Source organism: Puma concolor, chromosome D4 (assembly GCF_028749965.1).
Source record: "Puma concolor isolate L17-30 chromosome D4, mPumCon1.1.hap2, whole genome shotgun sequence".
NCBI lineage: Eukaryota > Metazoa > Chordata > Mammalia > Carnivora > Felidae > Puma > Puma concolor.
In genome coordinates this window covers 58,685,588-58,710,769 of record NC_141679.1, presented here as the reverse complement: position 1 = coordinate 58,710,769, position 25,182 = coordinate 58,685,588, and the positions used below count along the sequence as shown (strand labels likewise).

At 37.6% G+C, this 25,182-nt stretch overlaps 1 protein-coding gene across 9 annotated transcripts in view; it reads left to right on the top strand.

The window, feature by feature from the left end:
• The window catches only part of RNF38 (ring finger protein 38), a 132,084-nt gene that overhangs the window by 82,795 nt on the left and 24,107 nt on the right, over window positions 1-25,182 (top strand). For 5 of the 9 annotated variants that reach the window (XM_086683505.1, XM_086683509.1, XM_086683512.1 and 2 more), the window contains one exon: window positions 17,476-17,669. In XM_086683505.1, coding sequence (XP_086539631.1) covers window positions 17,476-17,669 — 194 coding nt within the window. Of the gene's footprint in view, window positions 1-6,281; window positions 6,432-17,475; window positions 17,670-25,182 lie in introns of all 9 variants that reach the window. The other 4 variants (XM_086683504.1, XM_086683507.1, XM_086683506.1 and 1 more) reach the window with 2 other exon arrangements.

Genomic DNA, 25,182 nt, shown 5'->3' with positions numbered 1-25,182 from the left:
TTAACTACATATATCAGACCTGTGTTTTCACTTCTGTTTTACTTTGGTTAACTCATAGCTTGCTTTATTTTTCTCTGGAGGGAGCATAAGGATGTAAACACATTTGAATGTAGTTTTGGTCTAGTTCATTCAACAAATGTTACATTCTTGAAGTGACTACCTTGTCTGGAGGAGATCAAGCAAATGCTTCAACTCTGTATAGTAAATTAACAAGTGAGAATTTGAGCAAAAAGAGGAAGAGGGGCCATCTACACAGTCTCGTTTTTCCTCACATCCTGTATCTTTTCATGTTCCTTTTTTAAGGATGTCAGCATCTTCTCACTCTATGTTAGAGGGGCCCTATTTAGTTCCTCTTGAATTGCCCCTCACTAGACTGAGTCTTGGAGGGCAAGAATAACTTTTCCCCATGTATTCACAGCATGTAGCACATAGTAGGCCTGCTATAAATATTTGAATTAATTATGAATTTTATTTAAGAATTACGGTGATCCTATACACACTTTTTTTCAAATAGTTATTAGTTTACATACATAAATTTTTTGTATTGATTTGGGCTGGTCATGGTCTGGATACTTTCCAAATCTATGTAATTCTTAGAAATCTTGAAGAGGCACTTTAGAACAGTGCTCTAAGAGGTTACCAGCCTAAATAAAATTATTTTAGATGTACTTCCTTGCTGGGAGAATAATCCTTGGGCAGGCAAATCTGGATGTGGAAGGAAAAGAAAATAACTTTTTTTTTTTAAGTTTATTTATTTATTTAGAGAGAGCACACACTCACGTAAGTGGGGAAGGGGAGAAAGAGAGGGAGAGAATATCCCAAGCAGGTTCTGCACTGTCATCACAGAGCTTGATACAGGGCTCGAACTCACAAACTGTGAGATCATGACCTGATAATCTAGACCAAGAGTCAGATGCTTAACCGACTGAGACACCAGACACCCCAGAAAAGAACTTTTATTTAAAATAATATGTAGCTCAAAAAAAAAAAATGTAACTCTTATTTTCCCTAACCTTTATGAACGCCTTCTCAAAAGATGTAATGGTTAGAGACCTCCTTAGTTGCATGTACATCCACCCTCTTCCGAGTAACTTATGGGACTGTGGTTGGGGGGGGTGGGTAGGGAAAGAATGGTGGAGCCTTTCAGCTATTTTCAGTAACCCTGGTTCTGTTGTGCTCCCAGAAAGACATGAACCCAGTTTGTTGTTTGCCTTAACTCGAGAATAAAAATAATAGTTTTAAAAAATGATTGCCCCAGGGGTGCCTGGGTGCCTCAGTCAGTTAAGCATCCAACTCCGTTTCAGCTAAGGTCATGATCTCATGAGAATGTGAGAACAAGCCCAGCATGACTCTGCATTGACCCACAGTGTGGAGCCTGCTTGGGATTTTTTCTCTCCCTCTCTCTCTGCCGCTCCCCTGCTCCTGCCCTTACTCGCTCGCTGGCTCTCCCCGTCCCCCCCCCCCCCCCCAATAAACAAACATTAAAAAAAAAAAAGAGAGATTGCTTCAGTGCTAAATAGCAGTGATCTTTCCCTCAGTAGGTAGTAGCAGTCCTTGAATGGTCTAAAGTCTGTGTAATAGACCAGCAAGCATATACACCATTATTTTATTTAGCAAATACTTATTTGTTAAACATTTAGGTTACTTCTAGTTCCCTTTTAAATTGTTGCTGTACTGTGATGAACCTGTGTATGCATGTGGTTTTTCCCATATTTTGGGGTATTCCCATATTTTAGATTATAACCTGGGAATTTATCAGATGAAAGATTACGGATTCAAACTGTTCAAATAGTTGATAAAATCTACCTGATTACTTTCTAGGATGTTAACATTTGCCATCATGGCAGCTGTCAGAATATGTGGATTTTTAGATAACTTGGATTCGACTTTTTCATTTTTAAGGTATCCAGTCTTGGACTTAGAGGAAGGAGTAAAAGACTTGGTGGGGTCAACATTAAGCACTTGACTTTTTATTGTTTGTTTTGGTTTTTTCTTCTTCTTCTTCTATTAGGCTGTGATTTGAGTCCTTTTGACCAGGTGGTATGCTGTTAGTAACAATGAACAGTTTTTTTTTTTTTTTTCTGGAGAGTAATGTGGCTGTTTTGGAGAAGACTATTTGGGCCTTTGAGCAATTTATTTTGAAGAAAGTAGATTATTTTAATGCTGGCCTAGAAGTCCTGTACCTGCATATCCTCTACCACACCTTTATAAGAAAAATGTAAATGAATGAAGAAGGAAGCTGTCACCAGAGGTGATTTTGGAGGAAGCAAGTTATGGGACAATATCTGGACCTAAGTCCTATGTTATTTTTAGCATCATAACTGATAACAATTACACCGTTCAAGACAGATGTTAAATTGTGGGTTATATTATCCCACAGGGAAAGGCCACATTAAACAAGATGGCCTAAAATAGTGTTGTATTAGTGCTTAAAAGGTTAAACTGTTTTCTGTGACTTTTCTGAAACAGGTGCTTTCTTAGTTATGCTGGGTAAATTAGTTATATAGTTACATGTAAACAAACATTAAAGATGAGAAGTATAGGGGCGCCTGGGTGGCGCAGTCGGTTAAGCGTCCGACTTCAGCCAGGTCACGATCTCGCGGTCCGTGAGTTCGAGCCCCGCGTCGGGCTCTGGGCTGATGGCTCAGAGCCTGGAGCCTGTTTCCGATTCTGTGTCTCCCTCTCTCTCTGCCCCTCCCCCGTTCATGCTCTGTCTCTCTCTGTCCCAAAAATAAATAAAACGTTAAAAAAAAAAAAAAAAAAGATGAGAAGTATAGGGAGTTGCAGATTAATCAGGTCTCAGGGGTGTTTTCTTGGCAGGACTTTTTAAACATAGGTTGCATCCTGAGAGAAGATTGAGTTACTGTATCTTTGTAATGTTCAACAGTTGCCAGACTAGAGAAAAACAGAATTGTATCTGCTTCCAGATACAGTACACCGTAAGTAATTTTGAATGAGGAAGGTATAGGGAAGTAGTGGAAGGTTATGTCAGAAACAATTTACAAGGAAACATTTACTTTTTGAATACTTAAAATAACTTTAAATAGACTTTATGAAATAGTTTTTTACTAATTAGATTATAAAGAAGATGTTACTTTTAAAATCCTTAAATTACAAGGTGTTTTAGTGGATTGAACATGAACTTTAGAGCCAGATAGACTTAGCTTCAAATTATGGCTCTGCAGCTTTAAGCAAGTCGGTTAACCCTAACTTGCAGTGTGTAAAGATCAGAGAGCCCCAGTTCAGTTCCTAGCACGAAGTTAGCTATTACCAGATTGAAGTTTTAAAAACTGCTATATTGCTTAGATTAAAAAAAAATGTTGTAATTTGTATCTTTCATCAAATTAATACAGCTAAAATTCTGGAGAAGAAACTTTCTTCAGGTATACAACACTTTCAATTTGACACATATATGTCATGTTTTCTATTGTATGTAACAAATTACCTCACATTTAGTAGTTTAAAACACAAATCTGTTATCTCATGGTGTACATGGGTCAGGAATCATGGGTTAGCTGCAGGGCCCTCTGTTCAGAGTCTTACTTGGCTGCTGCCATGATGTCATCAGAGGTTTGATGTCCTCTCTGAAGCTCAGTGGCTGTTGGTTCAGTATGGCTCTTGTAATTGTAGGACTGAAGTCCCCCCATTTTCTTGCTAGCAGTCAGCTGGCGAACGATTCAGCTCCTAGAGGGTGCCCTCCTGTCTGCCACATTGCCCTCTTCATATGCCTTCTGGCAACATAGCAGTTGTCTGCAGGTTTGGAGGAGAATCTCTTGAAGAGTTCTTCTTTTAAGAGCTTTCTCTAACTCCGGCCTGCCTTGATTAATTTAAAATCAACTGACTTGGGATCTTAATTCACTTGAAAATCCCTTCACTTCTGTGAAGGGGTTCATATCATTAGGTTATATAATTTAACCTAACCATGGAAATGAAATCCACACTATTTACAGTCCTGCCTACACACCATGGAGTAATGGATTATACAGGAGATGTGTACCAGAGGTGGGAATCTTGGAGGCCTTCCTTCTTAAGAATTCTGCCTCACGTGGACATACAAAATAATTGTGTGTGATTTTATCTTATCCAATGGGTGCACCTCGTTTCATGCCCATCTTATTTTGTCCTGGATCTATATAAACTACAGCATTTGAATATACCTTTTCTCCATTATATTGTTTGTTCTCCCTCTTTATAGGCATGGAGCTTCTGACCAAAGGAAATTGTCATAGGTAGAAGAGGAATATGCTTGAAAATTATTAACTTATGACCACAAGGGTCAGGGTTGGCCAGTTTCTTGTTTGGTTGGTTGGTTGGTTTTATACCTCTATAGGACTGAAATCTTAAGTTTTCAAAGAAACAGAATTAAGGAGAGGAAACCTGACCCTCTGATTTCTGTTGACCAAGCTAGCTACTTGTACTAGCAGTCTATAAGAGTGCTACTCATGCAGACTGCTTTAGAGATGACAGTTGAAGGCAAGTGAGCTTATTAAAACACTCTTCAAAGGTACCTTGCAAACTATAAGCTTAAGAAGATTGCAAAAAGAATATGCAACTTAAAGGAACAGACTGTTTTGAGAAGAGAATGGCTTTAAAGTGGTGAAATCCTTAGATTGAGGAGTCAGGAATGTGAAATACACTTCTTTCTATGAAATCTTTTATATGTCTTCAGATAAACTCCAGGCTCCTACCTCTATTCTAATTTTTGCCCGTATTGCATTTAATACATTATCCTATAGTTGGCTGCTTTGCATCCTTTTTTTTTTTTTTTAACTGCAGTAAGCTCCTTAAGGGTGGGATCCATGTTTTATCTTCTTTACTAACAACTCTTGACTTGGGGAGGCAGTCATAAATATTCCTTGATTCAGCACTTCATACCTCATCATAGTGGTAAAGAATATTGGCACATTCATGTTTGTGGTGCAGAGACAAGTTTTAGCTCATGTCAAAACATTTTAGTAGTAGTAGTAGTAGCAGCAGCAGCAGCAGTAGTAGTGAATTGTAAAGTTAGTGCCTTCAAGTGATCTACTTTTACTCCTAGGAAGGTGTTTGGAAGCACTTTTAGTCTTAGGAACAGGCCTGGTTATCTGTTTACCAGGCTCATAGCAAACCAGAACAAAAAATGGGCTAAGGAAGGTTATTATAGAAGTATTATTAATATAATTAGCATGCTACTTCATGCTCTGTCTCTGCCTTCCTCTCTGGTTACTTCTGTACTGGCTAGCCATACTGAACATTCTGCAGTTTCTTGACAACACTGCTGTCTTTTGCCAGTTACCTCTCCGTAGCACCCAGTGCCTAGCAGTATCATAGAAAGATGATACTCTGTATATTGTACGGTGATTTGCTTTTGTTTCTTTTTCATAGCATATACTTTTTGGAGGCAGGAAACCATGTGTATCTTCTTGGTTTAGTGCCTGTCACAGAATAGACATTTATATGTAAGGGAAGAATGAGGCAGTGAAACTGAAAACCAGACACATGGTCTGAAGCACATGGTCTTCTTCAATGTAGGGATAAGCACATTCACAAACCTTAACTTCCAAAGGTGGTTCACTCCACAGCACAGTGGAACAAGTGATGCTCATGATGTCCATGGTTAAAAATGCTGCAGATTTGAGCATATTTACATATGATGAAGGGAATTAACCTACAATCAAGCCAAGCATTTAAAACATGCAGTCATTTGCTTTGGGGCTTGTGATCATATCCTTTATTCTTAAGGTTGCTAGGTTTGTGTTGAATAGAGCTGAGGTGTCTGCAGACTCTTCTTTTGTATACCTATGGTCACTATAGAAGTTTTGCTGCAAGTGTTCTGAAATCTCTCGTCTTCTTTGCATGATCATATAGGAGGTTAATTAAAAAATAGAATGAAAAAATATTAGTCTTAGTCCAGATGGACACTAATCTTTCTATACTTAAGATATATGATTTTATGTCAGGTTTTCTTAACATGAAGTCTTATCTGTCCTTTAGGGTTTTAGAATCAATACCAAGAGAAAAGCTATTAATAGGTATTATACGGGAAACACAGGAAAGGTTTTGCATTTTTGAACAGTGCTGTTTTGCCTTTTAAAAAAGTTTTTTTTTAAGAGAGATCCATTGCCAGAGGCAACCTTTGCCATCCTTATATTTGTTTTGATGTTTAAGATTAATTTTTAATTTCTTTCCAATCTCTGCTAACACAAATATTTAGAAAACCCAGACTGTCCTTCATAGACATGATTCTCCACATTGGTGCGGCTAGCCATGAACTATCCTTTTCTTCTCCCTCTTTTTCCCAGATATCTCCCGGGGCCAATTCAGCACCTCTACCTGGCCATCCTAACAAGGTGATTTGTGAAAGGGTGAAACTTCAGAGCCTGTTCCCTCTCCTCCCAAGTGATCAGAATACTACCGTTCAAGAGGATGCTCACTTCAAAGCTTTCTTCCAGGTTCTTATATATTTACCCTTTCCCTACATAGGGCTGAAAGTCACCGATACATTTTAGGTTGTTTTTAGGAAGGCTTGAAACAAAATTCTCAATATCTTCTTCTTATTTTCTATTGTATGTGGGAATAAGTATTCTTCTTAGAGGCCTTCTTCAATATAACTTAGCCAGCTTTTCTGAAGAATGTTTGTCTTCTCTTGAGCTGCTGTTTATTGTTTGACCACTTAATATTCTTTTTTTTTTTTTTAATCTTTTGGTATCAATCACTTGTGCTAATAGGCCACATTCTATAGGAAAGTAGAAGATATTACAGATATGTGAAATTGTGTAGGAATGGAAAAGTGGGAGCATGCAAGATATTTTTTAAAGCCATTACTACTTATTTGTTTATTGCCTAGAGTTTGATAGTGATGTAAATTTCAGAAAGAAAACATGTTTCCGTACCTTCTATCACTTTTGAACCTGTGGATAAAATATCATTAAAATTTTTGTTATATGTAAAATGAAAATAAATTAAGGCAAGGACTATCATTAGTTTATTGACAAGATTGCTAGGATGTGCTCAAATAAATTACTGGCTACTAAATTTCTAATCCATTACTGCTAGAGAAGCATGTTTTATAATGGAAGTCAGTATTTTTATTACCGAATGGAAACTAGTTGTAGAATTGCTTCTGCGTTTTAGGGTTGTGGGCCAAGGTATGTATTTGTATATGTGTATATAAATCTGAGGTAGTGAGAGTCGCTTATCAAAACTTGGATTTTGGATAGAGCCATTTTTCTGTTTGTGTGGAAGTGGTAGGTTGGAGCTTAGGACTAGTTCTGAAAGAGAAATGCTTGTGTGATACATTAAATTGAAGATATGAAATTTCTGAGAATAGCTTTGTAGGTGATCCAGGGCTCTGCAATCTGATATTCCTTGGAATTTGTGCCAGGTTCTCTGCTTTGCATGTATTGTCTCCTTTGTTTTTAATCCTCCTAACAACACACCAGTCATGGATGATTTTCTAGATGAAGAAATAGGCTCAGAAAAACTCTGAGATGCCCTGTTACATAGCTAGTTATTGGCAGAGCAGAGACTTAAATTCACCTTTTGCTATTCCTTGTCTCTACTACAGCAATACCACCTGTAGAAATCAACAAGTATTTCTGTAAATACAACACAGTATGTTAAGAGACATAGCTATCTGTATTGAATTAAATGGCATATTGACTACTGTTCTTGATACAGTTGGTCTGCAGTAGCTTGATATTTAGTAGCAAACCAGTATAGCTAAGGAAGAAATTGACTTAGTACCTTCCCTACTGCCACCACTAAACAATTATATGACACTTAATTTGTTTTCTAGACTTCTTTGTGTCTCTCGGCATTAAGTCAGTATTAACTTTAAACTCAAGGAGTTGCTGGCAAATGGAGTAAATTTAAACACGTTTTAAAAATGAAACAAAAAAGAGCCAGTTCCATTTGAATGTTGCAGAAAGGTGAAAGATATTATTGTTAAATTTTTATTTATATCTCTAAACTTAAATCTTACTTTTTTCTAACTTTAAAACAAGGCCCTCAGTATACTTGGCTCCCAGGGAACTCTGCCCACTTTTTGGCCTACCATTGTTCTGCATGAAGCAAAGTAAATCCTTCTCATATCCCCTTTGAGATACTGTCAGAGACCTTCAGCTAATTCTGATAATAAAATTGGGTGTGATTTCTTATTCCAGTTGTGCTTTTCTCAGCCCTAGAATATTTACTTTCCATGTGAAAAGGAGAAATCTCCCCATTTCTTATTCTCAGAGTTATTCTTTTAATGTGTTATGTTTTCTTGGCTTTCCCCCAAGTTCCTTCCCTCCTAACTTTTTTACTTTTCCTTCCCTTTGGAACACTCCGTTTTAAACAGATTCACCTACCTCTTACATTTTTTTCTTAAAGTATCCTTATCTTAGCTGAAACTAGTCTCTTTTTGGAGGACATCATTTTCCCTGCAGCCTTGTGTAGGAGTAAAAAAGAACTGTTGATTTTTCCTACTCCATACATGGGGATTGAGTATGTATCTAGTAAGTGGGATGGTCATAGAGGACATGGAAGTGTTTAATATTCCCCTGGGTCTTTGTTTCCAACCACCAGATGTCTTTTAAGAAACATCTCATCCTGTTTTGGGCTATATTTGTTTTTCATCTCCACTCTTTAGCAGTTTTGTCACTGTCCTTGTTTATTAAAAGCTTTTGTGTTTTGCTCCTTTTTTACTTGTTTTAGTCAAAATCTTTCAAATTCTGCATGCTCTTTTAATTTTTAAAATTATGAAATAATTCATATATGAAAGTTACAATGTATAAAGCAGACACATGTATAGTTAAAAAAAAAAAAACCACCATGCATCTTAAGAAGTCAGCCATTCCCTATACTTTCGAGGTCTTCATATGACCTTCCATCTATCTACCTGCTGTCTGATACTTGTGCCTTGGGTAAAACTCTTGAGTTTTGTGTTTAGTATCCCTTTGTTTCTCTGTGTGGTTTCATCACATGCAGTATCCTTCAAACAGTATCACTATACTGTTTACTTTCTGAACTTAATATAAATGTTACCATACTTTGTATTTTGTCATTTTGAGACTCATCCATAATGATGCTTGTAGCCATGTATGTAGTTGATTCATTTTTCTTTTAGTGTTTCATTTATTTGAATATGCTGTAGTTTATTCCCTCTCTTTTTGATCAACATTTCCAGTAGTTTACAGTTTTTTACTGTTATCACAAGCAGTAGTGTTGCCATGAATATTCTTGTATCCCTCTCCCAGTGTATATTGAGTTGATATTTTAATTTGTGTGAAAATGATGGCTTTGTATATTTGTTAGTCTGAGTTTTCTTACAGAAGAAACGTACATGTGTGGGCATATTTGCATCTCTATAAAAATTAGTCTATATTTAACATTAGAATCAAAGGTACTCCCTATAGTTTTAGAAATTTAAAATTAAGGTAAAATTAAGGTATAATTAACATACAGTAAAATTCACCCTTTTGGTGTACAAGTCTGTGACTTTTGATGAATACATACAGATGTGGAACCACCATCTCAAACAAGACAATAGAACACTTTCATCTCCCCCAAAACTCCCTCTTGTCTCTCTCAGCCCCTTACAGTTTTAAAATTAAGTTTCTGTGCCATCAATCAATCCATTGATTGTGATTGTAGATAGTGTGCTTTCATAAAACAGATGCATTGTAGGGAACTTAGATTTCATGTCTAGCACACCCCTTGCTTTCAAGGGTGTATGCATGTATCCTAATGATAGCTGTCTGATACTTTATTTTGTAAATTTACAAAAGTTAATTAGGTGATTGAAATTTTCATGATTGATACACAGAGAAATAGACTAGGTTTCTGAAAGAGAAGACTAATTATTGTAAAAAAAAAAAATCTCCAACAAATTTATAGACAGTAAAAATTCCAGCCAAAATATTAGAATTTTAATGATTTTAGAAACCTTATAGAGTTATTCTAAATTCATAAGAAAGATTTTTCAAAGAAAATACAGAGGGAAAAAAACCTTTTTTGAAAATTGTTGTAACGGGCAATATACCATAATAGATACTAAATCCTATTACAAAGAAATAACTCCATGTCACTGAGCTCCTTGTTGTTAAACACAGTGGATGTTTTTCAGTCCCCATCTTGCTTGACCTTTTAGTTGAATCCTTGCTCCATTTCACCGAGCCTTCTATCACCACACTCCATCCACTGTCTCATGAACTACTCAGCATGAAATACTTTTTAGAGTTCAATATTGGACCTTCTTTTCACTGTATAAGTTGTTTGGGGAAATTTTGTCCATGTCTGTACCTTCATTAACCTACCATCTATCTGTATACCAAAAACTCCTTAAATTTCTAGTCTCTGGACTTGAGCTGTCTACAGAACAGCTCTACCTGGTTATCTCAGAGGGATCCCTTGATTTCAAATTGTTCTTATTATCTTCTCCGTTTTCATTGGTTTCGTACTTATGCTTCAGATTTTTTATTTTAACCATTGATTTGTGTTTACAGCTTAAAATTATTACAGTCAGATTCATGATACATAAAATCGAGTGCTTTGGTGGAACTAACATTTGAAAACAAATTACACCATCAAGGTAATGTTTTTGTGAACCAATGAATGATGATTTGTGTGATTAAACATTAAGAAAAAAAATAGAACATAAGGTCATTAATATATTCTTAAAAAATTAGCCATTCAGGCCTCCCTAAACCCAGGAAGCCACTCCTGGCCTAGCAGTTATGGCCAGTGGTAGTAACATCATTTTCACACAATATTGAATTCTACTCATTATGATAGGACTGCAATGCTATATGACTAGAATCCCTTTCGAAGCACTCACTGCACATATTTCATGAAAATACACTAACTTGAACAATATCAAAAAGCAAAAGTTCTGATTTTTTTTTTTTTTTTTTTTTGATGTATGCTTTTGAAAATACAGTATTCAAAGCCTCTTTCCCCTCTGTAGCTACAAGTAAGATAACATCCCAGGAAGATGTACTGGTAGTGTGGTTATGAGTTTAGATTTTATTCTGAAATATTTTGAGCTGAGGAATAGCAGAGCTATACATTGAAGTCCAATGTGAATTATGTGAAACAGGACTATACATTATGTAGTTCAAGGGCAGTGTAATCATTCAGTTGTCTTTGGTTTATCTTGACTAATAGAAAAACATTAATCTGGATGTAGTTTAAACAAAGACTTCAGATTGTAGAAAATTAAATGAGAATATTTAGAGATCTTTTCTTAAGCCATATTGTGTGATTCAAATATGAATTGTTAATTTCCTGCTTTTCCTTGCTTATATCCTTCCTTTGCAAAAACAAAACAAAACAAGAGTCTTGTCTTGATGGATATTCTTTATTACCAAATTGCTTTATATGGAGTGTTTTAGTTTCTTAAGTACTTTCACATCTATTAAAATGGAATTCAGGGGTTCCTGGGTGGCTCAGTCGGTTAAGCATCTGACTTCGGCTCAGGTCATGATCTCACAGCTTGTGAGTTTGAGCCCCGCGTCGGGCTTTGTGGTGACAGCTCAGAGCCTGGAGCCTGCTTGGGATTCTGTGTCTCCCTCTCTCTCTGTCCCTCCCCTACTCACATGCTCTCTCTCAAAAATAAAAAAACATTAAAAAAAAAAAAAAAGGTAAAATGAATGGAATTCAGTGTTTTCTCTGTCTGGGCCATTTAAATTTAGCGTTTATTTCTTAATTGTGAAATGAGAAATTGTATCTTTTGCCAAAGATAGTTAAGGCAAGTAGAGAAAGTCTCGGAGTTTAAAAAGAGAATTAGGGATTCTTTTCTTTTTTTTTTTTTTTTAAGTTTATTTTTGCTAGAGAGGGAGGGGCAGAGAGCAGAGACAGAGAATCCCAAGCAGGCTCCATGAACTCCCAATCCATGAGGTTATGACCTGAGCCGAAATCAAGAGTTGGACACTTAACCAATTGAGCCACCCAGGCACTTCCGAAATGGGGACTCTAAGTCATGCTGTGCTTATTTGTAAGAGATGAAAAATAGTCTTGAATGATAAGTGGAGGGAAAGGACCATATTATTGTGTAATTTTACCCCCACCTGTCTGGCCCCTCCCAGTTGCCACCTTGCTACTTTGAGAAGGAGGTCCATGAGGCTCACTACTGGTAGCTGAAGTCAGAGGCCATTTCAGTTTCCAGTTTTTAATCTACAACTTGGAATCTGTTTCCACTTTGGGAAAAGTTGGTCTCCACAGGATCTCGCTTTATCTCCAAGACTTGCTGATTGAGATGTATAAATTTAATTTTATTAGATAACATTTCTTTTTACATAATTATATATAAATATATAAGATATCTATATAAGAATATGTGTTTTATATATGTATATATATACATGCATATGTGTTGCATGTGTGTACATATTTCTTTTACCATAACATTTTGATTTTAATGACTTTTTTTTTTTTTAACGTTTATTTATTCTTGAGACAGAAAGAGACAGAGCATGAACGGGGGAGGGGCAGAGAGAGAGGGAGACACAGAATCGGAAGCAGGCTCCAGGCTCTGAGCCATCAGCCCAGAGCCTGACGCAGGCCTCGAACTCACAGACCGCGAGATCGTGACCCGGGCTGAAGTCGGACACTCAACTGACTGAGCCACCCAGGCGCCCCTGATTTTAATGACTTTAGACTTGCTTTTGGAATCGTGCAATGCATTTTTATGTCTCCAGGGTTGTTTTCACTTCTAATGATGATATTTTGGTTATAAAGATGATTTGGTGTTGGGACACCTGGGTGGCTCAGTCTGTTAAGCGTCCTACTTCAGCTCAAGTTATGATCTTGTGGTTCATGATTTTGAGCCCCACGTTGGGCTCTGTGTTGACAGCTCTGAGCCTGGAGCCTGCTTCAGATTCTCTCTCTCTCTTCCCTTCCCCGACTTGTGTTCCGTTTCTTTCTCTCTGTCAAAAATAAATACTTAGAAAATTTTTAAGGTGATTTGGTGTTAACAGAGGTGTAATTCATTTTATCAGATGTTTAATACCAAGTATAAAAGCTAGCAAGCTAGATTTCTTTTGTTCTTCTTCCTTTCCTCCCTCTCTTGCCTCCCTTGATCCCTAAATCTGCACCAGTATTCTGTACCAAAACGGACAGTACTTGTGCCTCATTTGAATCAACTTCTGGAACTTTCTAAAGTCAGCCCACTGGCACAGAGTCAACAAGGAAAAAAGGGAAATTCTTCCACTGAAAATTGAAAAAGTAAATTTCTCTTTTATGGGGAGTCTATCCTTCGGGACTTTTGCTAAGAGAGTCCCTTAACTTGTTTTGGTGGTTCTCAAAGTGTAGTCCCACACCAGCAGCAGCAACCATCACCCAAGATTGTGTTACAAATGAAGATTCTTGGGCCCTGATCCAAAATTTCTTAATCAGAGACTGAAGAGCAGGCCGAACAATCTGATGTTGCTGACACTTGCAGAAGTAGAAGAACCACTGTCCAAGGTCAGGGAAGTATTCCTCCAGATTCTGCTGTGCATTCACCTCTGCCAAGAGAATTTGTAGCAGCATAATTCTGGACCAGTTTCTATATTAATTTCTAAGCTTAGAGGCTCATAGGCAACCTCTGTGGGTAATAAAAAAAAATTGAACCCTAAACTTGGTGTTGAGGAGCTAACCTGTGGTTTGAATTCTCGGGATAAATCTCTTCTTCAATTTCCAGTCCAGTCCAGAGTAGATCTGTTTTCTTATTGATTCTCCATGCCAGTGGGCTTTTTCTAGTCTCCCCCCCCCCCCTTTTTTAAATGTTTATTTATTTTTGAGAGAAAGAGACAGAGCATGAGCGAGGGAAGGGCAGAGAGAAAGGGAGACACACAATCCGAAGCTCGCTCCAGGCTCCCGACATGGGGCTTGAACCCACAAACCATGAGATCATGACCTGAGCCGAAGTCAGACTCACAACCCACTGAGCCACCCAGCCGCCCCACTAGTCTTCCCTTTTATTGCAAGTATAGTACTTGGGAAACTTTGGCTCTTTGAAGGGTTCAGTGAGTGATAAGGCCATAGCTTCTGTGTCCCACCCCAAGATAAAAAAACCAAATCTGGTTTTTGGTTTTCCCCTTTGTTTCTGGTCCTTGGTAGTTTCCCTTTTTTTCTGAGTTCATTGTTACATTTAAAAACTATTTTTGTTGGGACACCTGGGTGGCTCAGTCTGGTTAAGCATCTGACTCTTGATTTTGCTCCAGTCATGCTCTCACGGTTCAGTTCATGGGTTCGAGCCTTGCGTCTGGGTCTGCGCTGACAGCATGGACCTGCTTGGGATTCTCTCTCCCTCTCTCTCTCTCTCTGCTACCCCTCCCCGCTTTCACATTTGCTCTCTCTCGATCTCTCTCAATATAAATAAACTTAAAAAATATTTTTGTTGTATTTAAGCCATTATTTCTAGATGTTTCTATTAGGATTTTTACATTTAGTCCATGCTTTTGTCAAAACAAGTCTTTATACTTAATTTACCAAAGTTTACAGTACTTACATATTTTTTTCTGTAACTACAATGGTGATCTTTCACACCTTGTCTAGGTTGATTATAAAATTGAAAACCAGTAACAGTCTCCATAGTGTTAGGAGTATCTATCTGTTATAGTCATTTCAGGACTAAGTAGCATGTTGGCCCATGGAGGAGAAGATATAATCTTCTACCTGTTCTACTCCAGGGATGCTTTACGTGACAAAATGATAATGGATTTGTTTTTGTCTTTGTGTTTTTCTAGACTCTGGTTACCTTTCAGAAAAAAAAATTTTAACTTTTATTTTTGAGAGACAGAGCGTGGGCGAGGGAGGGGGCAGAGAGAGAGGGAGACACAGTATCCCCAGCAGACTCCAGGCTCTGAGCTGTCAGCACAGAGCCCCATGCGGGGCTCAAACCCAGGAGCCGTGAGATCATGACTTTAGCCGAAGTCCAGTGCTTAACCGATTGAGCCACCCAGGCACCCCTGGTTACCTTTTATACTTCCTATGACAGAATAACCATGTGCTTAAGTTTTGTAAGAACTTCCAAGTTCTCAGTCGTACTGTTTTTGAACTCGTATTATTTAGAGTATATTCTTGGAGTCCTCTAGCTTGTTCTAATTGGAATAGTTACTTTTCAGTCCTGAGATGTCTTTTCATTGCACTTCTGAGTTACTATTACTGTTCATTGGATCCTCTGTGTGTGTCTGTGTCCTCAAATAAAAGACAGCACACACGTGTGCACACATAAAATCAATCAAGTAAAATTTTTTGAAAGATGTGTGAGAAGCAGCTTTGAACCTTTATATATCTGTCAAGTCTTTCCTTTTGCCTTCACAGTAGATTAGTAGTTAGGTTGGAGTATAAAATTCTAGGTTCAATATTTTCCCTCAGCATTTTTAGCATCTTTTGTTTTCTGAGGGAATGCTAATCTAATTCTTGTTTCTTTGTAGGTTATTCCTACTTCCCTTTTCTGGAAACTGAGGATATTTTTGGAGTTCCTTAGAGTACTAAAATTGATGAGGAATGTGATGAAACCATGTTGTATATATGTAGTAAACTAACTTCTTAATACTTCCCTGTCTTTAAATATCCATTTTGGTTTTCTATTACTTTGAGTAAAATAGGAAGAGTTATTACCGTAGTACTAATGAATTGCTCACTTCCCTCCACTTCCTATTCTTTGTCTCCTCTTTTTCACTAATGTGAATCTATCACAGCACACAGAAGAGATAGGGAACTTTCCCAGTCACCTTGTCTCTTAAAAACAATGCATTTGCAGTTTGTTTTTGTGGGTTTGTACCATTCCCCTCCATTTTGGGCAGTGACTTTTTAGAATTCAAAGTCCCTATCATAGCTTGCATTAAGCTTCGCAGTATAAGATACATATATGAAAACTGAAGATCGTGATTGGTTACTAGCGTTTGGTAGTTTAAAAAAAAAAGTCAAATTTGGTTGACCAACCGGAGATCACTTATTTCTAGTGCTTCTGTGTAGTTAATGTATGACTTTGCCAGGTATTGATCATTCTGCTTTGTTTTAATCAAAATATCTACATTTCATTGGTATTTTTGAAGTTTTAGGGTTATCAGAACATAACTGATTTTCTTCTTAAAATCAAAAGGTAAAAACAAACATACTTTTAATAACAAGCACCATTAAATCTAGGGAGAAAATAAGGTGTTTCTTTATGGTTCTGAAAACTATTTACTATTTTAATAATAATGATAAATTTGAATTATCCTTTTTAAAGTTTATTTATTTATTTTGAGAGAGAGAAAGAGAATCTGCACACGAGCCAGAGAAGGGCAGAGAGAGAATTCCAAGCAGGCTTCGCACTGTCAGCGCAGAGCCTGACGCAGGGCTCAATCTCACAGTGAAATCATGACCTGAGACGAAATCAAGAGTCAGATGCTTAACCGACTGAGCCACCCAGGCATCCTGAATTATAATATTTTTAAATATAGAAAGACAGTGACATCGTTTTTGGAACACCTCTGCTTAATAATGTGGAATGATCAAAAGTAACCATTTAGGAATTTGCTTTATTTTTTATCAGTTTAGTTAATTCTTGTTTATCTCTTTAAATCTAATGTTGTAGTATTGTAACCCCATATACTCTTTTGCTAATCCGATATTTTTTGTGCTGGCAGCAGGCACCAATTATTTTGCACCCAAAAGTGCTCTAATGACCAAGTAATTAGAACTTGAAGGAGTAGATTTGAGATAAGAGAGGTTCTCTTAGAAAATAGACATTGGTTAGCCAGACATTGGTTAACTTGAAATTTTGATAGTTTCTGTGAGACTGGTTGGGAAAATTCTATGGAGAATCCTAGAGAGTTACTAATTCAACTAAGAGATCCATACCAATTTTATAGCTAGTGATGCTGTGATCCTTGAAAACTCAATGTGTAACAGGTACAGGTTTTGAATTATTCACCACTCCCACGATTTACCTGAAACTCTGTGTCTTCCTCAAAATGCTGTAATGTTCTCGTTAAGAACTAATGATCTAGATCAGTTGACTCTTTATCTGTTTCATAAAAATGTTACTTTATTCCTCTAACCCTTATTAAAGAAAATGTAATGACCTTAAATAGTGGGAATAAAGAAGCAGAAGGGTGTTATTTAGAATCAAGTCAAGGGCCTACTAAAATTATTCCCCCTCCTCAGCTGATCTCACAGATGAGAACTGATCTCTAAAAATGTAACTTAACTGATGGGGGAACATAGTGGAATTGGTTTGGGGTTTTAAATAAATGGTCAAGTTCCATACAATTGTTTATTGCCTTATTGTTCATCTTAAATGTCCATGAGTTTTATGATGACTTTTAAGAAACAGATTTTACTTTCCATTTGATACTTACTGTGTATCTCCCTTCCCCTATTCAGCCTCTTTTTTCTTTAAAGATATTTAATTTGGGTTGACAGCATATTTTTCCCCTCCTGTACTCTTTAAGGTAAATATGTTTAAACGCCTGTGCGTATATAGTAATGCAAAATCCTTAAAAGGTCTCATTAAGTTGATTGATTTTGTTGCATTGGCAGAGTGAAGATAGTCCGAGTCCCAAGAGACAGCGCCTCTCTCATTCAGTCTTTGATTATACATCAGCATCACCAGCTCCCTCACCACCAATGCGACCATGGGAGATGACATCAAATAGGCAGCCCCCTTCAGTTCGATCAAGCCAACATCACTTCTCAGGGGAACGATGCAACACACCTGCACGCAACAGAAGAAGGTTAGTTGATTACAATGTATTTCTTAAATTCTCTTCCATTGATAGATTTGTTTTGTTTTGTTTATGTCAAAAAGCATTTTTTCTATAGGCATTTTATAAACATTCATACACATTCACATGAAGAAGGTGACATTATTTATAGACTTCCACACAAGATCATGAGAGTTCATTTAGCTTATGGTTGACAGGTGAAGAAATTCAAAGAGGCTAAAGTGATTTACCTAAAATCAATCCATGCCATCATATATGCATTCAGCTACTTTATGGTTTAAGGTGTTTTGTAGGCTAGCCTACAATCCTGATTACAGAAAAATGAATTTTATAGCTCACAACTGTAATGAAATACAGAAATCCTAGAAATGAGATACTCTTTTTTAGTCCATTCCTATTTCTTGTGTATCCTTAAGGCAGTTGGGAACTTAATTAGGTTTCTTATAAAACCGTGGAGCCTCTAGTACAAAAGAGTGACTGAAGTTTACTTCAGTGCTCAGTCCTCTCTCTTATGGGACTTGGCCCCTGTCTTTCTTTCCTGGGGGAATGTATTTCTTCTGAGCTTCTTCCTCTTTAGTTGTGGCCTGAGTACATACATTTCTTTTTAAAAAATTTTTTTTTTTTCAACGTTTATTTATTTTTGGGACAGAGAGAGACAGAGCATGAACGGGGGAGGGGCAGAGAGAGAGGGAGACACAGAATCGGAAACAGGCTCCAGGCTCTGAGCCATCAGCCCAGAGCCCGATGCGGGGCTCGAACTCACGGACCGCGAGATCGTGACCTGGCTGAAGTCGGACGCTTAACCGACTGCACCACCCAGGCGCCCCAGAGTACATACATTTCTTATTCAGGGAAATCGTGAATCCTTGGAGTGAGGCAGCTGTTCGCATGTCCAGTATGTTGGTAATCTAAGAAATATTGAAGGTCTGGAGTTAGGAAGGTGTTATGGACTGAATGTGTCTTCTCAAAATTCATAGTTGAAACCCTAATTCCCCAGTGTGGCTGTATTTGGAGATGGGGTCTCTAAGGTAGTAACTAAGGTTGAATGAAGTCATAAGGGTGGGGCCCCCAATCCAATAGGATTGGTGCCCTTATAAGAAGAGACACCAGAAAGCTCACTCGGTCTGGCATGTAAGGACAGTGAAAAAGGTGGTCATCCTGCAAACCAGGAAGAGAGCTCTCACCAGAAACCAGCCATGCTGACATCTTGATCTTGGACTTTCAGTCTCCAGAACAATGAGAAAATTCATTTTTGTTGTTTAAGCCACCTAGTCTGTGGTATTTTGTTATGGCAGCCCTAGGAAACTAATAATGAAGGATCTTAAAACTACCATTCTTTGTTCTAAATGAGACAAAATAAACCTGTTTCTGAGTTATGTTCTGTTGAGACCCTAAGACTTTCACATTACCTGGTGCGTTTTTACCCAATTTTATGGGAATGTTTAAAATAATGTATGTCAACCAGGTAAAATATTTTATAGCTGTTAAATACAGTAGCTGAGACAATATGGTTGGTTGTTTCAGGGTTACAACCTGAGCATCTACTGTAATCTTTCCTATTGTTTTATGGTGAAATGTGTCATGCTTTCAAAAGAACCTGTAAAACAAGCATATACTTAAAAGGGTAACACACGGGGCGCCTGGGTGGCTCAGTCGGTTGAGCGTCCGACTTCAGCCCAGGTCATGATCTCGCGTTCCGTGAGTTCGAGCCCTGCGTCGGGCTCTGTGCTGACAGCTCGGAGCCCAGAGCCTGTTTCAGATTCTGTGTCTCCCTCTCTCTCTGCACCTCCCCCGTTCATGCTCTGTCTCTCTCTGTCTCAAAAATAAATAAACATTTAAAAAAAAAAAAAAAAGGTAACACAAGTGTACCAACACCCAGGTTAAAATAAAACATTGTTGGGGCGCCTGGGTGGCGCAGTCGGTTAAGCGTCCAACTTCAGCCAGGTCGCGATCTCGCGGTCCGTGAGTTCGAGCCCCGCGTCGGGCTCTGGGCTGATGGCTCAGAGCCTGGAGCCTGTTTCCGATTCTGTGTCTCCCTCTCTCTCTGCCCCTCCCCTGTTCATGCTCTGTCTCTCTCTGTCCCCAAAAAAATAAACAAACGTTGAAAAAAAAAATTTAAAATAAAACGTTGTTACTACTTCACAAGACCCTATTCATCCTTCCTAAAGGATAAACCCTGTCCTGTGATTTGAGGACATTCCTTTAGTACTTTCTAATACTTATGAATGTATTCTAAAATGATGTAATTTTAGTTTTTGCTAATTTTACTTTCATTTAGATGTATTCGTTTTTTACTTTGTTTCCTAAGCATTCTATTTTTAATGTGGGTAGCAGTAGTTCTCCATTATATTGATATGCCATTATTTATGTTTCTATCTACTACTGAGTAATGGTGATGTTCAGTTTCTTACTATTATAAAGAGTGTTATTAGGAACTTTTCATGTACACATTTCCTCGTGTACATGTGGAAACATGTCAATAGTGTATAAGCCTAGGAGTAAAGGCTCTGGGCCAGCAAGGGAATGTCAGAAGTGTCTGTTCCAGATGGTAGTGGTAACTAGCTGTGGGTTCTAAAATTGAAAAGAAGCTTTGTGCTCTAAGGTCATGGAAACACAAAGGGGAAGGATAGGGAGCACTTAACCTGGAAAACTTAACTGTGGGCTTATCCTGCCCAGCAGTCTGTTAGGATTCCTTACTCCATTCTCCCTTTGATATATTATTGTAGGCTAGCTAATACACTTAGTTGCCAGATACCCTCCCAGAAGCAGGCCGTGCAAGTAGATGTGATATCCAACAACAGTCTAACGTAATTTCAGATACAAAATGAAAGAAGGACGCTAAACTCAATAAAACAAAGAACTTGAAGAAACCGTTAATAGAACAGACAGAATTTTTGAGTAAGTGTAACATGAGAGAGATGCAAGAAGATACTATATCCATAAAAATCAACTAGAAACCTTACTTGGTAGAATTTAGAATTAGTAAATATGTAGAAAAGGTGTCCTAGTTTCTGGAAGATCAAGTGGAGAAATTTTCCCAGATATAGTGTAAAAGGCAAAATGAAGTGTGGATAAAAAAAAGTTTAAATATAGAGACCGAGCCATCAGTTCTAAGTATGTCTAATAATATTTTCAGATGGAGACACTTGAAGGGACCTCTTAAAAAAAATTTTTTTTAAGTTTATTTATTTATTTTAAGAGAGAGAGTGTGAGCAGGGAAGGGGCAGAGAGAGAGAGAATCCCCAGTGCAGGGGCTCAATCCCATGACCACGAGATCATGACCTGAGCTGAAACCAAGAGTCAGGATGCTTAACCAACTGAATCACCCCGGCGCTCCTCATGGGGGGACCTTTTTATTCTATTTTAGTCTTTTTCTTTTTTTTTAATTTTTAAATTTTATTTAAATCTAAGTTAGTTAACATATAGTGTAATAATGATTTCAGGAGTAGAATTTAGTGATAAATTGCTTCTGTAATAATAAACCCAGTGCTCATCCCAACAAGTGCCCTCCTTAATACCCATCACTCATTTAACCCATCCACCCACCCCCCTCCAGCAACCCTCAGTTCTTTGTATTTGAGAGTCTCTTGTGGTTTCCCCTATGTTTGGGACCTTTCTAAAGAAATAATGCAAAATCATTTCCCAGAATGTAAGAAAGACTGAGTTTTGAACAGGATTTGAACTTTCAGAACATACACAAAGGACAAATAAAAAATTGACAAATATTCCAAGACAGAAACTTTTTTGAGTTCTGCTAGCTTCCTTATCATCTAAGTGTAAAGCCAAAACATAAAAACATTTCAAATATTCAAAGACAAAATTGACCAGCAAGAAATCCTCCTTGAAAGAATTATTAAAAAGTATACTCTCCCCAGGAAGCAGAAGAATAAATGCAAGAACTATGATTCAAGACCATTGGTTGGCAAAGGAAACAATGACATGCTTTTAAGTCTGAATAAGGTCTGTTTAAAAAAGAGAAAGAAGGTGGCTCAGTAGGTTAAGCGTTCAACTCTTGGTTTCAGGTCAGGTCCCGATGTCACAGTTTGTGAGTTCAAGCCCCGCATTGGGCTTCACGCTGATAGCTTGGACCCTGCTTGGGATCCTCTCCTTCTCTCTCTGCCCCTCCCCTGCTAGTGTGCATGGTCTCTCTCTCTCTCTCAAAATAAATGAACTTCAAAAAGACTAAAAAAGAGAGGTGCTTGGGCATATCAGTCAGCTAAGCATCTGACTCTTGATTTTGGCTCAGGTCATGATCTCCCCGTTTATGAGATTGAGCCATGTGTTGGGCTCTGCACTGACAGCATGGAGCCTGCTTGGGGCTCTCTCTCCCTCTCACTCTGCCCTTCTCCCTCCTGCTTGCACACGTGCTCTCTCTCTCTCTCTTAAATAAGTAAACATTTAAAAAAATACAAAAGAAATATGGAAAAGATCTGCACATGAGATGGGGACAGAGAGAGAAGAGTGTATTAAGGGTAATTACTAGGAGAATAGAAATACAGAATGTATAGCTTCTACACATTGAAACAGATAGTATATCTAGAAAACTCCATCTAACAAAAGGCAGGTAAAGAGGAGGGAACAGCTTTGGGCTATTTACAGTTGATACACCTAAAATAAAATGACAATACGATAAAGTCAACTGAAAGAAATATTTGTCCATATTTTATCATTTCTTATTTCTAGATTTTCCAGTTCTGCTTCCTAAATACTCTGTCACAAAGACATACCTACCATTTAACGAGGGGCCATATAGTGAAGATACAGAGACATACATGTCAGCATGAGGACTTGGATCTTAATTTGTGTTTAGTGTGAATACTGTTGAAATTATTTTTGAGTAGAGAAGTGAGAACAAGTGGCAACAACAGAATAGAACAATAATAAAAGGGGACCTTAAAGTTTGTGTATAGGTTGAATAGATTTTCAGGAGATGAATGATCTGAGCACATACATTCTATTTTGATTTTAAGGTACATATTTTTTCCCATGTTAACATCTAGTAAGGACTTAGAATTGGTGGTATATCATAGTTTAATTAGCAACTTTTCCTCTTTTTAGTGATACATAAAACAGTCCTTTATTTTACTTTTTTAAGATTTTCTTTTTAAGTAATCTCTACACCCAGTGTGGGACTCAAACTCACAACCCCAAGATCAAGAGTTCCTCACGTTCCACCAACTGAGCCAGCCAGGCGCCTCATAATACAGTCCTTTAAAATATCTGTACAGATACAAAAGATATGTGCATACACATGAGTTAGTATATGTAGATACATTTTCTTGTTTTGTTCTTTTAGGGAGGCTAAAAATAGTGATTCATGTGTAGGAATAAGCACACCTCTCTTCTGAATACCATTCTGCAATTAAAAAAACCAAGGCTCTTTGGAGAACTGGTTAATTCCAGAACTGGTATAGGGAAAATACAGGATGAGGGAGCATGTATTGTGGTGCCAGATATTAAGGAAGTACTCCAAAGGTTAAGAGATGTAGTGAAAGGACACAGGAACTAAACAAAGTGCACAGAGTTGAAATAATTTGAACAACAAAAACAGTAGTGTGGATTATAACCCAAACAATAAAATATCTGTGAGTTCATACTGATTATAAATAACTGAATAAACAAAAGTGGGAGAGAAGTGACAGTTTTTCCTTACAGAATTCCAATCAATACATGTAGAAGAAATGAGGGGAATAGGAAATCAACATTAGAATAGCGTAATAATGATAGCTGAATATCCATTCATGCATGCTAAAATTATTGGCAAAACTTTCAGCAGAAGCAGAATGTTTGCATGTTCTCAAAGTAACTCATCCCCAAGTATTTGGTGATTACAAAAGGAAGAATGGTGGTTTTGTAGTAGAGGGTTTTGGCAGACACAAGTTTAGCCAGATGGTCAGTGATCCATGCATATGTCCCAGTGATGCATATCGATGTCATGTGCCCCTAGATAAGGTGCACTGAAATGGGCAGAACATCTCTGTGGTATCCTTTCCAGTAATATGTAACATCAGATATATCGTGAGAAAACTCAGACAAACCCAGATTGAGAGACATTCTGCAGAGTAAATGTCTTCAGAGAGGTATCAAGGTCATGAAAGATAAGGAAAGACAGGAACTGTCACATTGAAGAAGATTAAGGAGCTATGACAACTATCTGCAATAATGAGATCTTGTATTGGATTCTCAACAGTGGGGATATTGGTGGAAAAATTGGTGAAATCTGAAATGCGCTCTGTTGTTTAATAGTACAGTACCAAGGTTTATTTCTTAATTTCTCTGTGCTTATGGAAGATACTAGCATGAAGGAAAGCTAGGTGGTGAAGGGTATGCAAAAAAACTATGCTAAAATTATCTCAGAACATTTAAAAAGTGAGTTCTAGGGCGGATGGCATCTTAAATTCAATGATATATAATATGTAGATTTTGAAGCAAATATATGTACACTTTGCAAAAAGAGACATACTAAAAATAAAGATAGAGGAAGCAGTTAACGGAACAAGAACCTGGGGAGTGGTATCAAGAGTACTATTGAAGAGTTAATGTCGCCAAAGAGTGTCCTTGTTCTCTTTAAGATTGGGCAGTTGGGGGTGAGAAGATGCAGATTTAGAAGTACAGAGGTGACCTGATAATCCGTGAAGATTGCTGAGGTGGCTGTGTGCAGCTAGGTCTGGAAGGGCGCTGTTTGGCCTCTTTTGCCCAATGTAGAGTACATTTTAATGAGGCTGCTTTTTTGAATTGCATTGGTGCTGAGCCATTATAAAAAGCAGTGGAGATAAATTGTAGAATTGTAGAGAAGTAGAAAATGGAAGTCTGCTCACAGTAACAACTTGATAAAATTTGTGTTTCACTTTCTTGATTCCTTTTTTTTTAATTGAAGTAAAGTTGACACACAGTGTTTCAGGTATATAACACAGTGATTTGACAAGTCTATATGTTATGCTTTGCTCATCACAAGTGTAGCTACCCTACCATCTGTCACCGTACAACACTATTACAATACCATTGACTATATTCCCTATGCTGTACTTTTCATCTCCATGACTTGTTCATTCCATAACTAGAAACCTCTACCTCTCACTCGCCGTTCACTCATTTTGCTCCCCCTACCCCACTCCCCTCTGGCAACTACCAGTTTGAGGAACTATGTCTTTCTGTATATCTTAGCCAGATAGACAAACATGAAGTGCCCATTAAGCACATGTGGAATACTGACTGGCAAGATACATGAAAATTAAAATTTATTATATGTTTATAAGATAAAGGGAGCAAAATAGTGGGTCAAAACTGTAAAATTGCTGATATTTGACTACTTTTGCCTATACAAAGGGCAGTTTCATACAATTAAAACAAAAGACTCATTAGTGGGCTATTGATTTCTAAGTACATGCAGAGCTGAATACCAGTTTTGTTACTTTTTTAAAAACATACATTCTGTTTAAATTTATACGTTTTTAGAGCTGATGAGGAACCATAGCAATTATTTAGTTGCTCAGGCGTTTGCCCTAGCATAAACTACTGATGG